This window comes from Carassius gibelio, chromosome A25 (assembly GCF_023724105.1).
Source record: "Carassius gibelio isolate Cgi1373 ecotype wild population from Czech Republic chromosome A25, carGib1.2-hapl.c, whole genome shotgun sequence".
NCBI classification, from domain to species: Eukaryota; Metazoa; Chordata; class Actinopteri; order Cypriniformes; family Cyprinidae; genus Carassius; species Carassius gibelio.
In genome coordinates, this window is record NC_068395.1 from 1,970,407 (window position 1) to 1,985,606 (window position 15,200).

Consider the following 15,200-nt stretch of genomic DNA (forward strand, 5'->3'; position numbering starts at 1 on the left):
TGATGATGAACTTAATCAGTAACACTTTTGAATAACGGTCCATTAGTTAATATTAGTTAACTACTTTAGTTAAAATGATCTAAGGGAGAACAATCCTTCTACAGCATTTATTAATCTTAGTTGATGTTAATTTCAACATTTACTAATGCATTATTTAAATCAAAAGTTGTGCTAACAATTTAAAACTGTATTTTCATTAACTAACGTGAACAAAGATGAATAAATACAGTAATAAATGTATCGTTCATTGTTTGTTCATGTTCGTTAATGAATTAATTAATGTTAACTAAAGGACTAGTATTCTAAAGTGTTACCACTTCATCTTTGTAAATAAGTAGTAACGGTAGTGAAATTAAAGAGAGAAGATTTAGCTCCATCATTAATCTAGACAGTCAAATGGCTCACTCTGTATATTGTGCTCATAACACCATTAAGTTTATTATATAAACGGCAATATAAGTTAAAACGTAATAAAAATTCATTAAAAACTTTAAATTCTTATGAAGTCTCACTTCTAACTACGTTAGCGATACCGCTAGCTATTTATTATTAATAGTCTGACACTGGCTGTTAACATAATGTTAAAAATGACCAAAAACATCGAGAAAGAACAGCTGAGTCTTACCTGTGAAAGATAACACCCCGAGATCTGTTTTTATTATCGTGTGACGGTTTGTAGGTGTCCAATCTGTCGATGAGTCTGGTATGTTTTCTTCTGTCCTGATGTGAGAGTTGCCCGTTCCAATATGGCGGCGACGTTGACGTGCGGTCGAGCGGCCAATGAGGCGTCTAGGTATTTTTTTTTTTTACATTTTTTATTGCTTAATTTACATAACAAGACAGGGAACCATCTAGGTAATTATATGTCTACGATTTGGATTGTTCAGATGTCCATAATGCTGTGCGGGGATGACGTCACGGGATCCGTCAAAAACCGTGTCCTGATCATATTGCACTTCGAAACAAATTAGATTTTCATTTTGTACAAATATAAGATTAAGATTATTTTTATGTCCCTTGGGATTTTTGCATTGTATTTATTGTTGTATTTGCATTGCATTATTTCTTTCATAATTTCATGACAAATAAGCACCTTTTACTCCCAACTTCTCTCTTACATACAGACACAGCATTCTCACAACCATGAAAATTATACATGGGTGTGTGTGTGTGTGTGTGCGTATATATATTTTAATTTTAAAACTATATGAGCTGTAAAACTTTCTTATGGAGAACACTGTTTTATTTTTATTATTAAATTGCACAATTGCGCTGCTTTATTATTATTATTATTTCTAAGTACACCTGTATTGTTTTATAAGTCCTTTTTTCAATAATTTCATTCAATAATTAAATATAATTAAGTTATATATTATTAAATATTATCTATCTATCTTTATATATACACACACACACACACACACACCAAAAATATGTAATACGATCCTTTTGAGAGGCTGCTTGTAATCACCATTTACATTAAATATACAAAACATTTAGATTTTTTCTTGGTTAAAACACTAAAAAACACGTAACAAATACTCATGGCTCATTTGGCTCAGTATAAATGTGCAGCATTGTGTCTCACTACAAATAAAACACATCTGCTGTGAGTTTGAGAGGCATGTAATGAAGACATCAGACAGACTGCTGCTCTGAGACCCAGAGAGATGAGACTCTGTGCTGTATGTCCATGTGTGTCACTGGTTTGGTCTGCAGTGCTGCTGTTAGGAGTTTATATGTCATGATGTTGTCATCTCAATGGTGTGTGTGAGTGTGTGTCAGCTGGACTGAGGGTCTGCAGAGTTCACTGGTGTCTCCAGTCCGACTCTCTTCAGCGATTCTTCATACTTTCTCTTCCCTAGAGTCACTATGTCCTTTACTTCCTCTGCCAAGTCCCGCCTTCCACTGTCCTCCAGTGCTTTCATCAGCCGTTCCACCGCCCCTGGCCCCGCCCCCTGCTGCCCTCTCGCCCAATGAAAGAGCATCGCCATCACCTGGGTCCCAAAGTTATCCCTGACAAAACAAACGCAAGGAGATGCCAGTTTATTAAATTTTTTTTACTATTACTACTAATGCCACTATTACTGTTACTAAACTGGTCTGTCTCCCGTTACTGTACATTTTTGTCATAATTAAAGTATTTTATAGAAATATACTGAACGAAATAAAAAATAAATAAATCAATAGTAGTTGGATAACAAAATTACTAAATATCTAATGTAATGTTGCAATAAATAAATAATTTAATTAAACATGAGTCTAACAAATTTTCATAACAAAAAAAAAAAAAGGACTTTTATAAGGGTCATTATCGTTTAATAAAACTAAAATCTTAAAAAAAAAACATTTCATTACTTGAAATGAAATAAACAATAATAGAGATTAAAATTAAATTTAATACAAATCTTCAACTAATTTTCAGATAGTTGCCTAAGAAATATTTCTTATTTTGATGTAGTCAAATAACTAAAACATTTAATAAATGTATTAAACATATAGTACACAAGTTTATGTATGTTTGTGTGTATATATATATATATATATAAACAAACACAACAAAATTATTAAAATGTTAGTTAAAATGAAAAAGTACTAAATATAATAAAAACACCTAATTTCAAATATTATAACAATAATAGTATCTCAAAACAACTAAAATAAATAATCTGAAAGAATGAGAATTGGGGATAAAATGTATTAAATAAATAAATTAGTAAGGCATAACATTATTAATGTAAAATAATAAAAAAAAATGGCATAAATATGCTTTGAAATTAAAAATTATCAGAAATGTCCTTGAAATAAATACATGCATTTTTTGACTGACATGCTTTGTATTTTATATAATTGCAACATTTTAGAACTTTTTTAGTTCTTCATAATTTATTCAGCTATATTGCTCCTTAATAGAACAGATTTATTGAAGTGTAACTTGAACTAAGAGACACTGGGGTTTCAGACGAACAGACTCCAGAACAGGACGTGGAGGGCTTGACAAACTGAGCGTGCATGATGTGTGTGAGTGTGTACCGTCTCCTGCAGTGTCCCAGACGGCTGAGCCATCAACACAAAACACTCAGATTCCCCTCATAAAACCACTGCTGTCTGCATTTCTTCCCTCATCACTCACTGACACACTGCCTCTCTCTCTATATAAGCATTTCCCAAAAATTATAAGCCATTTTACACCATCTGTGATGTAAAATCTGATCTTAAATGGATAGTTGCTGGTCCCCATTTGAGTTCCACAGTATATAGAAAAATAATACTGTGCAAGTCAGTGAGGAGCAGCAACTGAATGTGAACTGTCCCTTTAAGATGTTTGTTTCTGTTATTAAAAGCTCTTGAGGTCACACTGATCTGGCTTGAAAATAAATCCTAACATTCAATGAGTCAGTATTCAGAAATAGGGAATGTTACGAGATGCGATAAATGTGAATACTGTAACAACCTATTCTGGTGGGAAAAAAGGTATAATGCAGTTTATGTCTAATCTGCCACATCATTGCATGCCACATGAATTGTGAATTGCTGTATAATCTGTACTAAATCAGTCCTGTGGTTAAAGTAGACTGAATGTGCTGTAAGGCTCTCAGTCCTGATTAACAGCGCCATCTGCTGGCTGTGACCTGATGCCCACCTGTGCTGGTTTCGGATGCGTTCCAGCTGCTCGTAGCTGATGCCCAGGTTGATGCCGATGTTCTGCCACTCTTGGTTGATGCGTAAGGAGATGGACAGCAGGTTGGTCTCTGTCAGGTAGCCGCTCTCTGGGTCGCCCAGGTTCAGCTCGCCGGAGATGCTCCCATCACAGTCTGCATTCTGTGTGTGCATACGATACAACAATACTTATTCATCCGGCACAGTTTACATTATAGACGGAAATGCTGCACAAAATTAAATAAATATGTGATTTCGAGTTGAAATATTGTGCATGGGCTGTGTTCTGAACACTAGTGTCTACATAGGCAGCATCCTAACCTATTAAGTAGCTGATTTGAAATAGTATAGTCAGTTATAACAGACACAATTTGCACACGTGAAACCTGACAATACTGAAACATTAGCAGGCTGCTAATAAGCACTTTAATTTGTGCATTTTTATTGGAACTATTATCTATGAATACTTACATATACTGAATGAATACTTAATAGAGTATATGCGTATATAATAATACAAATATACTTTGTAATATTTTTATAATATTTTTTAATATGCATTTATATTATCGCATAATATTAATTATTGCATATAAAATATCACTTTAATTATAAATAATGACACATGCACACAATATTTTGTGTATATATATATATATATATATATATATATATACACAGTACAGACTAAAAGTTTGGAAACATCACTATTTTTAATATTTTTGAAAGAAGTTTCTTCTGCTCATCAAGCCTGCATTTATTTGATCAAAAATACAGAAAAAAAATGTAATATTGTGATATATTATTACAACTTAAAATAATTGTTTTTAAATGTATTATACTTTAAATGATCATTTATTTCTGTGATGCAAAGCTGATTTTTTAGGATCATTATCACATGATCCTTTAGAAATCATTCTAATATGATGGTTCATTATCAAAGTTGGAAACATTTCTTATGCTTAATATTTTTTCAGAACATGTGATACTTTTTTAGGATACTTTGATGAATAAAAAGTAAAAAAGAAGCTATGTTTTTAAAATATAAATATTTTGTAATAATAATATACACTACTGGTCAGTAATTTGGGGTCAGTAATTTTTTTTTCTTCTTCTTTTTAAATAAAATCAATACTTTTATTCAGCAAGGATGTGTTAAATTGATAAAAAGTGATAGTAAAGAAAATATATTATATATATATATATATATTTTTTTTTTAATAAATGCAGTTATTTTTAACCTTTTATTGATCAAATATATTAGACGGCAGAACTGTTTCCAACACTCATAATAAATCAGAATATTAGAATGATTTCTAAATGATCATGTGATCGACTGATGTTACATGTGACACTGAAGGCTGGAGGAATGATGCTGAAAATACAGCTTTGCATCACAGGAATAAATTATTTTTTTAAAGTATATTTAAATAGAAAACTATTATTTTAAGTTGTAATAATATTTCACAATATTACTGTTTTTTCTGTATTTTTGATCAAATAAATGCAGGCTTGACGAGCAGAAGAAACCTCTTTCAAAAACATTAAAAATAGTAAACTTTTGGTCTGTCCTGTGTATATACTGAAACACACAAAAATATATACACGTCACTCAATTTTATATAGTAATATAATATTAATAATATATTAAACTACAAATAGATTTATAGATGTATTTATGTAATTCTTAATATATTATTAAATATAATTTTAAATATAATATTAATGTAAATATTTAAGCATACATTTGCACTAGGCATTGCATCCTATAATACTTAGTAAATATATTTTTAAATATATATTTTTTCTGAGCATTACATTTCAGACTCAAGTCTTACGAGCGATATCTTATAATAAACAATACAGCATTGTGGTGACAGAGGAATGATTTTCTCACAGGAATCCGGAGAGGAAGCGTCGCCATCCACTGGTCGTCATGACCTTTTCTCTTCCTCGCCACTTCCTCTGGAAGATCGCCGGGCACTTCACCGCGGTAAAATGACACCTAGAAGGACGCACATGTTATTACATCACTTCTGGGCTGATTCAACAGCTGTGACCCCGTGTCCCGTCTCACCTGTCCTCTCACGGTGCCCTGCCGTGGCTGGGTCGGGCACACGTGCACCTCTTTAATGTTCTTCAGGTGAGAGTAAAAGGTGAAGGAGAGTCTGCCATCTTTACAGTCCGGACGGTCTGAGAGAAACACATTCCACCAAACACACTCCAGCTATTACTGTGATTTATAGCAGTCTGTTTTATGCTTTGTGTGTGTGTGTCCACCTGCGCTGATATCAATGCCTCTCTCGAAACCAGCAAAAAACTGCTCCCCCTCCAGCAGGACGCACAACTCCGACGGCTGAGGACCTTCATACTGCTCCGACAGAGACGCCAACCTGCTCTCCGCCTGAAAATACAGACGGGAAGAAGTCCTCCGTCAATATACAGAGCTTATAGCAGTGAATAAGTGCATAGGTTGACTTCCACCTGGAATATGAATGTTACATCAACACACACACACACACACACTCACCTTGTCTGATGGCAAACACTGCAGCAGAACCTGCTCTGGGTCGTTTTTTTTCTGTAGCGCCAGGAATCGAATCCGAAACTGTTTCAAACGATGATACATCTTCCTGACGATACCACTAACACACCTGTGAGTGGTGTACCACAACCAGTACCTGAACACACACACACACACACACACACACACACATATATAACAGACTGATGGGTTCACGCTTGTGTGTGTGTTTACAGACGCTCACCATGAGAAGTGTGTGATGGAGAAGACGGCGTAGATGTGCGTGACGTAAAGCGACACCTGAGCGGTGATGTCAGTCCAGGTGTGGGTCGTGGGGTCGCCGTGCATCAGGTGCAAACGGGACATGTCCACCATGTGTCCTGAACACACACAGACAGGAATCGGAGGTACACTCATATTACTACTCATACTATACCATACCAATCCTTCTAGTTTTGCAATAAGTGAACTGTGCACATTTTCACACCAGGTAATACTGTATCCCATGACTTGAGCTTCTGTTTTCAGAGAATAAATTATGACAAACGTTATCAACTGCATTTTTTTTAAATTGGACACCATGTGCTGAATTAAACATGAGATGTAGTGAGGTCATGTGACAAGATTGGCATTTTTACACACAAACCGGTTTCAAAATTATATATAAAAAGTAGTTTCACATACTACTTTAAAAAAAAAATGGCAGTATAAAGTATGCATAAAGTGTGATATGCAGTAGTATTTTTCAAAATAAAAGTTGGAGGATTTCAAATGGTAAAAGCTTGAGGTTTTTAAATTTTTTAAATGAAGAGTATTATAAAAGTATTTTGTATTCTTGTAATGTATAATTTACAGTATTGTTATACATTATATATATATATATATATATATATATATATATATATATATATATAAATTACAAACATATTCCTTCAAATTTGTAATTAACAGTAATATATACTTGACTTTATTTTTATATTTAGAGTTGAATCATAATAATTATTATTACTATCATCGTCATTATTGTTATTATTATTGTCATTTAGTTAATTTTTTAAAACCGTAGTGTGAAAATAGTGTGAACTGAGAAACTTTTACATTTAAAAAGAGGTTTAAACACAGCTACATATTAAAAATAAAAAGATTAAATATTTTATCTATTAACTTTGACTTCATGTGACCATTAACCAACATCTGAAAGCATGCAAATGTGCTGTAAAATGATTGAAAATAAACTTAAAATCTTAGGGTAATTTAAATAAATATGTTTATCTAAGATCTGACAAAAAAAAAAGAATCCCTGCATTACATAAAAATATCAAAGTATGTGGCATTTATTCTAAAATAGAGAAAAAGTTAGTTTTATGTGACAAGTTATCTAACAAGTTTAAGATCAGCTTGGTTTAACAATAAAACCGTTTCCTAGAAAGAAGTGAAAAGTTAATGCGATGCAATACCAGTCACTCCAGGAGGAAGAGGAATCTGCACTGTGATTGGCTGAAGGAAATGCATGCTGGGAGTTTGAGAGAGGCACAGCAGTGGACTGGCACTCGCATGAGGGTCTCCAGTCAGGTCCTGTACCTCAGACAGAACCACCTGCAGGACCTGAGGACAAAATAAAATTAATTAATTAAAATGTATAATTCTAGGGAAATAACATAGCATTAACTAAATAAGCATTAACTAAAGCTAAAATATTACAAATAATATTATATATATATATATAGATATATATATATATATATATAAGCATATTTTATTTCAGCTAACTGCCCAAGTTACATTTCTTAATTTTATTTAGTTTCAAGTACTAACATACACTAAAATTGAAAACTATAAAAAAAAAAAAAAAAAAAACATGAACTAATAAAAATGGCAAAAAATTGTTTATGTCCGTTAAAATAAAATTTACTTTACTAAAACATAAACATGAAAACAGAAAATCAAAAAAAATAAAATCTAATTCAAAGTATTAATATTATAATAGTATATCCGTGGTACTGCGATAAGAAAGATTCATAGACCAACTGTACATTTTAACATTTTGAAGATGCATTTACTAAATACCTTACAAAATAAATTATAACCTTTATTTTATTTAATTCATAACCTTTGCCGTCTCATTGCTTTTTTGGCCGCAGTGTAAAAATAATAATCACACTGCATGGAAAAATTTAAAACAGCACGATGATCATGTTTTAATGACACAAACTGTTTAGTATAAATATGTACAGACCTGCATTGTGACTGTACGTGTCTCTGCTGTGCACTCTGGAGGGAAAGTAATTTTGATCCCCGGGTCGAATTGAGACACAAGCAGCGCCCCCTCTGGAGACACAGAGCAACTGTCCAGGAACGGACGAGAGACGGCCACAAACCAGGAGAACTGAGACACACTGCAGCAGGCCAACTGCAAACACAGATGATAATACATATATATGTGTGTGCATTAATGCCCTCAGGATGGTTTACAGGGTTTGGACTGAGAGGGATCTGATTGGCTCACCCGTGCTGGGCGTCCTCCAGGCCTGCAGCTGTGTTTCTCACTTCCCCTTCTGGTCAGGGTTGGTAGTGTCGACCAAGACTGACCATCAAACCTGCGAACCGCAACATCACCTTTCCGTGTTTTGTGATATGGAATACACACCTCTACTGGCTAAAAAACAGTGACACAGAGAAATATTATTGTATCTTTTATTTAAAATATATATTTATTTTATTATTTGTGCATTATAAAAAATCTTCTTTCACTCTATAAGCTACTTTTGCCCCACTTAAAAAATTTACTTTATTAATATTCATATATTTAATTATAATCATTAAATTTATTATTAGGAAAAACGATAACAACAACCTCCTCAAATGTGGCTCCGTGTGGGCGGAGCTCCAGCTGTCGACTCAAAAGGACATCGTGCTCCTCTAGCCACACCCACTTTCTGTCTGGTCTCCTCTCTGCCCACTGGAGCTGTGTGACTGTGTTTACGCATCTCCGTGGAAACAAGAGCTCCGCCCCTCCAGGAAGGAACACGTGACAACCAGCAGATGATACTTGAAAACTGATGGGCAGAGAAGAGTTAATCTGCGTCCCAAATGACGCACTATACACTATGCACTCATGCACTACATACTCATACACTACGCACTCATCTCTTCGTAAGATTCATGTATTTTGTACATTGTCCCTGACAAATAAACTGAAACTGAAACTCATACACTATGCACTCATACACTGTACTTATGCACTATGTACTCAAAGACATAGACTATGTACTTTCTCAGTCATAATAGGAGTCTGATAGCCACTCCCCCTTCCTTACATAATTAAAGCTGCGACAGTGGAATGCATGAAGTGTCTAAAATTCCACACTTATGAATGCACTTGTGAATGCACTACTTGCACTATTTATACTAAAAAACGTCATAAAATAGTGCATAAGTATGTGATTTGGGACGCACCTTTACATTTGGAACTAGCATTAGAGATGTTAACTGCATTATAATTAAAAATTTTTTTTTTTTTTATTAATTCTGCATACAATTTTTTTAGTAATAGTAGTAAGTTAATTTTTTTAAATAATATTTTTCTTGCGCAAAGATGCATTCAAATTGAAAAAATAAATAAAAAAATCCAGAAAAAAAAACAATGTTTTCCAAAAAAATATGAACATGCACAACAGTTTGATGATAATAATAATAAATATTTCTTGAGCAGCAAATCAGCATATTATCATGATTTCTGAAGATCATGTGACACTGAAGACTGGAGTAATGATGCTGAAAATACTGCTGCACATCACAAAAATAAATTATATTTTAAAATATATTAAAATAGAAAACAGTTATTTTAAAATGTAATAATATTTCACAATTTTAGTGTTTTTAAAACATCTTTCAAGAACATTAAAACCGCCCCCAAAATTTATAATGTAGGGCTCACTTCACCTGTTTTGACCAAATCCGAGGTGCAACTCTGGGATCTCGGATTCTTCCAGAACTATAAAGCACAAACACCGTCATTGGGATCAAACAGGCTTAGCTTGCTCAGGTTTCATCCATCATTATGCAGTAAAATACTTGTATTTGTTTGATGGAAAAGTCATTCTAATAATGCAATGTAAACTAGAGTAAAGCAGCAGCACCTGGGGTGATGTGGGCGATCGGTGGGGGTGTCAGCGGTCGTCCCAGCGGGTTGTTCCTCGTGTCGAGTTTGTCGAGCAGCGGGAGGGAGCGCAAACATTCAGGAACAGTCCTCAGATCATTACTCTGGATTACTAGCTGCCTCAAAGAGCGGAGAGACCCTGACAGAGAGAGCAGACACCAGACAGTTAAACTCACAGAAGACTTTCCTTCCAAAAGCTGAAATCTCATTTGGAAATACTTGTTTCTACTGTAGTTTGCAAAGTATAAAACTAGTTTTTGACTCAAAGATGGCATTATTTAAGGCTTTCCAGGACAGATTTGCGTCTTGTGTTTATTTTGCTATAGTTTGGGGATAAAATTGTCTAACTAAATCTGCCAAAACCTCGCTTTGCAGACATCTAGGAATACTTTACATAAAATAAACAACTTTAATATATTTTGTTTAATTAATTTTGTTTTATTCTAAGTACCTAAAAACCTTGAATGTATCTATTTGTATATAAATTATATTTATCATATTTATCATATCTGTTTATCCCTTATCTACCTATAAATATAAAATTAATTATTAATCAAATATGTTTTCTAAAGATTTTTTTTTTACCATACTCGACATGGAAATATCCTTAGATGCGATTAAATATTAAATACTATTAAAATGATTATCAAATGTTTATTTACCTATTTTTTTAAGAGCATTTGTACCATTCTTCTCTTCTCACAAAAAAAGCCTTAGATGTTAACATGGCATAAAACAACTAGGTAAACAAATTATTAGTCTGTATTATTTTGCTTTTCTTGTTTTATTTAAAACAATTAAAGCCTATCTCATGTCCTCATTTAACGAGACAGACAGTAGTAAAGCCTAACATTTAGATTTTTTGTTTTTGTTTTTTTGTGGAAACTGTCAAAATGCAGGGCAGTGTTTAGGGGTAAAATACAGTCTGTCCACTATAAAATATATTACATATATATGCAAAGTCCTCATAAAACATTTGTGTGTGTGTGTTCTTCACCCAGAGTCTCTGGCAGCGCTCTGAGCCTGTTGTTTGACAGCTCCAGTTTTTGTAAGTCTTGTAGTTGGCCGAGTTCATCTGGAAGTCTCTCCAGCTGGTTGAAGGACACGTCCAGCTCCTCCAGCCTGCAGAGGAGGCCCAGACCCCGGGGCAGATCCACCAGCCTGTTCCCCAGCACACTGACCCGCCGCAGGGACACCAGCGCTCCCAGACCCTCCGGGAGACCCAGCAGACGATTATGACACAGCAGCAGCTCCGAGAGACGAGAGAGAGACAGGAGACAGGGAGGAAGAGAGGAGAGACGGTTGAAGGAGAGATCCAGGTGAACGAGGAGAGACAGAGAGCAGACAGAGTCAGGGAGAGAGGAGAGGAGGCCGGGGAGAGGGTCACCCTGAGGGTCATAGAAACGATGTCCTTCAGACAGAGAGAGAATATAAACACATGAAACACGTTAGACAGAACATAAACATAACAAAAACACACAAAGAAGGATGGATGGATGGATGAATGGATGGATGATAGACAGATAGATGGATGGAAGGATGGATGGATGATGGGTAGATGATGGATGGAAGGATGGATGGATGGACGGACGGATGATGGGTAGATGATGGATGGAAGGATGGATGGATGGACGGACGGATGATGGGTAGATGATGGATGGAAGGATGGATGGATGGAGGGACGGATGATGGACAGACGATGGATGGATGGTGGATGGATGGATGAATGGATGGATGATAGACAGATAGATAGATGATGGATGGATGGATGGATGGATGGATGAATGGATGGATGATAGACAGATAGATAGATTATGGATGGATGGATGGATGGATGGATGGATGGATGAATGGATGGATGAAAGACAGATAGATAGATGATGGATGGATGGATGGATGGATGAATGGATGGATGATAGACAGATAGATAGATGATGGATGGATGATAGACAGATAGATAGATTATGGATGGATGGATGGATGGATGAATGGATGGATGATAGACAGATAGATAGATGATGGATGGATGATAGACAGATAGATAGATTATGGATGGATGGATGGATGAATGGATGGATGAAAGACAGATAGATGATGGATGGATAGATGGATGGATGAATGGATGGATGATAGACAGATAGATAGATGATGGATGGATGGAAGGATGATAGACAGATAGATAGATGATGGATGGATGATGGATGGATGGATGGATGGATGGATGATGCATGGATGGATGAATGGATGGGCAAATGATGGATGGATGGATGGACAGATGATGGATGGAAGGATGGATGGATGGATGGATATAGATAGATAGATAGATAGATAGATAGATAGATAGATAGATAGATAGATAGATAGATAGATAGATAGATGGATGATAGACAGATAGATAGATGATGGATGGATGGATGGATGGATGATGCATGGATGAATGAATGGATGGACGGATGATGCATGGATGGATGGATGGATGGATGGACAGATGATAGGGGATGGACGGATGATAGATAGATGATGGATGGATGGAAGGATGGATGGATGGATGGATAGATAGATAGATAGATGGATGGATGGATGGATGGACAGATGATAGGGGATGGACGGATGATAGATAGATGATGGATGGATGGAAGGATGGATGGATGGATGGATAGATAGATAGATAGATGGATGGATGGTTGGAGAATGGATGGATAGATGGTGGATGGATGGATGATGGATGGATGGACAGACAGACAGATAGATAGATAGATAGGTGTGTGTGTGTGTGTGTGTGTGTGTGTGTGTACCTCTGATAGTCAGAGAGCGCAGGTGTGTGAGTCGGGGCAGGACACTCAGTGCTCTCTCTAGCGCCCCCTCATCCTCGGATCCCAGTCTGAGGTACTGCAGGCCTCTCATCCGCTCCTGAGCACACTCCCAGAACACAGGGAGAACCCCTCCACCGCTCCGATACACGTCCAGAACCAGCCGGCCCTCTGCCAGCACCCCATCCAGCTCCACAGACGGAGGAAGAGGAGGAGAGAGACAGAGCAGAGAGGAAGAAGAGGACGAAAAGATGGACGGAGCCCAGTTATCCGTATGGTCAGAGTTTTCTTCCAACTGTGAGTTCCCAAAGAAGCCTGGTAACACTTCTGTCTCCATCATCGCTCCTCTTTCAGCTTGAAAACCATCGATATCTCCTCCTTCTTCTCTTTCTCCAAGATTTGTGGCCAGCCACACTTTCTCCTCTGCCTGTTCATGCTCTTCTCTCTCCATCTATTCCCTTTTTCCTTTTCTTCAGCCCCTCCTCCAAACAACATATAGTGAGAAGAATGAAGGAGCGATGAATCTGGCACCTCTGTCTCCATCTTTCCATCACCGCGGTGGGGTCACATCTCTAGACTGGCCAGCCATGTTCAGACAAGCCCCTGCACTAGAGAGACAAAACATCAGTCGGAGAGAAAGAAAGGTGTTAATTGGAAAGACTCAGAATCAATAAAACCATAACAATGAACTGCACAGAGAAAAAAACTCAAGATCAGCACCTGAGCATCACCACTACTGAAAAATGATAAATAAACAGGTTTCATCAATGCATAGTTACCTTTTATATATGTATATAGGGTTAGGGGAACATAAATTATAGTATAAATTATAATTAATTATTAAAATAAATATTTAATAATAATTACATATATATATATTAATTGAATATTTTTTTATTTACATTTTATCTGTTTTATCTACATTCCATCTACATAAACAGTGTGTGTGTGTGTGTATATGTAAGTGAGTTGTGTGTACATTGACTAAATATACTAACTATTAATAATTATAAAAAAAAATTATGCTTCTATATTTTTTAAGTATATATTTTTTTTTATAATTAAAATAGTATAATTAATGAAATGTATTTATATATCTAGATATATAATATCTAAAAAATATCTGTAAATATCTATATAATATAAAAAAAACATTTCTAATGTCCTAAATTTCTAATAAAATATATATCAAATATTTCTAATAGAATAATGCCTGCAAATTGCTGCTGTTTAAATGTTATTTACATAAACAGTGTGTATATGTACGTGAGTTGTGTTTACATGTTTACATGCTTAAATTACAGCGTATTATTGCACATTTATTAATTTCAGTGTGTACATTATTACTCACAGCCATTTTACTCATAGACTTTATAAGCTAACTTTATCATTTAATGACAGAGGTGGGTAATACCAAAATATTGCATTTAGCAACAATAACTGCATGCATTATCTAACTGTTTTAAAGCTAACTATATTTACCATGGTAAATCACTGTAAAGGCATCATTCTCATTTATTCCATTGTGGCTAAAACTAAATCACAGCTGAATTCAAGTGTGTAACAACATTTTCTAGTGCTGGAAAAGACTCCACTCAACTTTTATACAGAATAATAAGTTATATATGATCTTAACCAGTACACAAACTGACTGAATGATAAACACTTACACTGCTGCTCATTCCTGATACACGTGACGGCGTCTGTAGCGTTTAAGACTTCTATAAAACGATTTCTATAAAACTAACACGTAAAGAACCAAACTGTCTTCTTTATTTGATGTGTTAAATATAATAAGTTTACTTCCGTGTTCACGCACATGTCTCGTGTTGACATTCACCGCGGTACTTTGAGCAAAAGGCGGGAGGAGATTTCTTAAAGACACAGTAACACTTTACTTTTAAGAACACTTAAAAAGCATGTTAATATAATATAATGTGACCACCCTACGTATAGTTTGGGTCACAAATTAAATTTTGATTTTTACACATTACTTTCAATTTACATGTATGTATATATATACGTTTTATTTTAATTACTTAAATAT

At 35.1% G+C, this 15,200-nt stretch overlaps 1 protein-coding gene across 1 annotated transcript; it reads right to left on the reverse strand.

Moving 5' to 3' along the window:
- Positions 1-996: 996 nt before the first annotated feature.
- LOC127947238 (p53-induced death domain-containing protein 1) lies at positions 997-14,998 on the reverse strand. Its single transcript, XM_052544224.1, has 16 exons — positions 14,824-14,998; positions 13,139-13,761; positions 11,341-11,754; positions 10,324-10,482; positions 10,127-10,178; positions 9,039-9,240; positions 8,691-8,840; positions 8,421-8,594; positions 7,642-7,789; positions 6,429-6,564; positions 6,191-6,341; positions 5,941-6,064; positions 5,738-5,853; positions 5,558-5,665; positions 3,644-3,822; positions 997-2,016 (listed from the first exon to the last, which is right to left on the reverse strand). The coding sequence occupies exons 2-16, from the start codon at positions 13,602-13,604 to the stop codon at positions 1,782-1,784; spliced, it is 2,814 nt and encodes a 937-aa protein (XP_052400184.1). The 5' UTR covers positions 13,605-13,761; positions 14,824-14,998; the 3' UTR covers positions 997-1,781.
- Positions 14,999-15,200: the final 202 nt, after the last annotated feature.

Coding starts and splice junctions, on each gene's coding strand:
- LOC127947238 (XM_052544224.1), bottom strand. CDS start 13,604: ATGGAGAGAGAAGAGCATGAACAGGCAGAGGAGAAAGTGTGGCTGGCC. Junction 8,595..8,690: donor CTGGAGGACGCCCAGCACGG/GTGAGCCAATCA, acceptor CTGTGTTTGCAG/TTGGCCTGCTGCAGTGTGTC. Junction 6,565..7,641: donor TCTTCCTCCTGGAGTGACTG/GTATTGCATCGC, acceptor GTGTGTGTTCAG/GACACATGGTGGACATGTCC.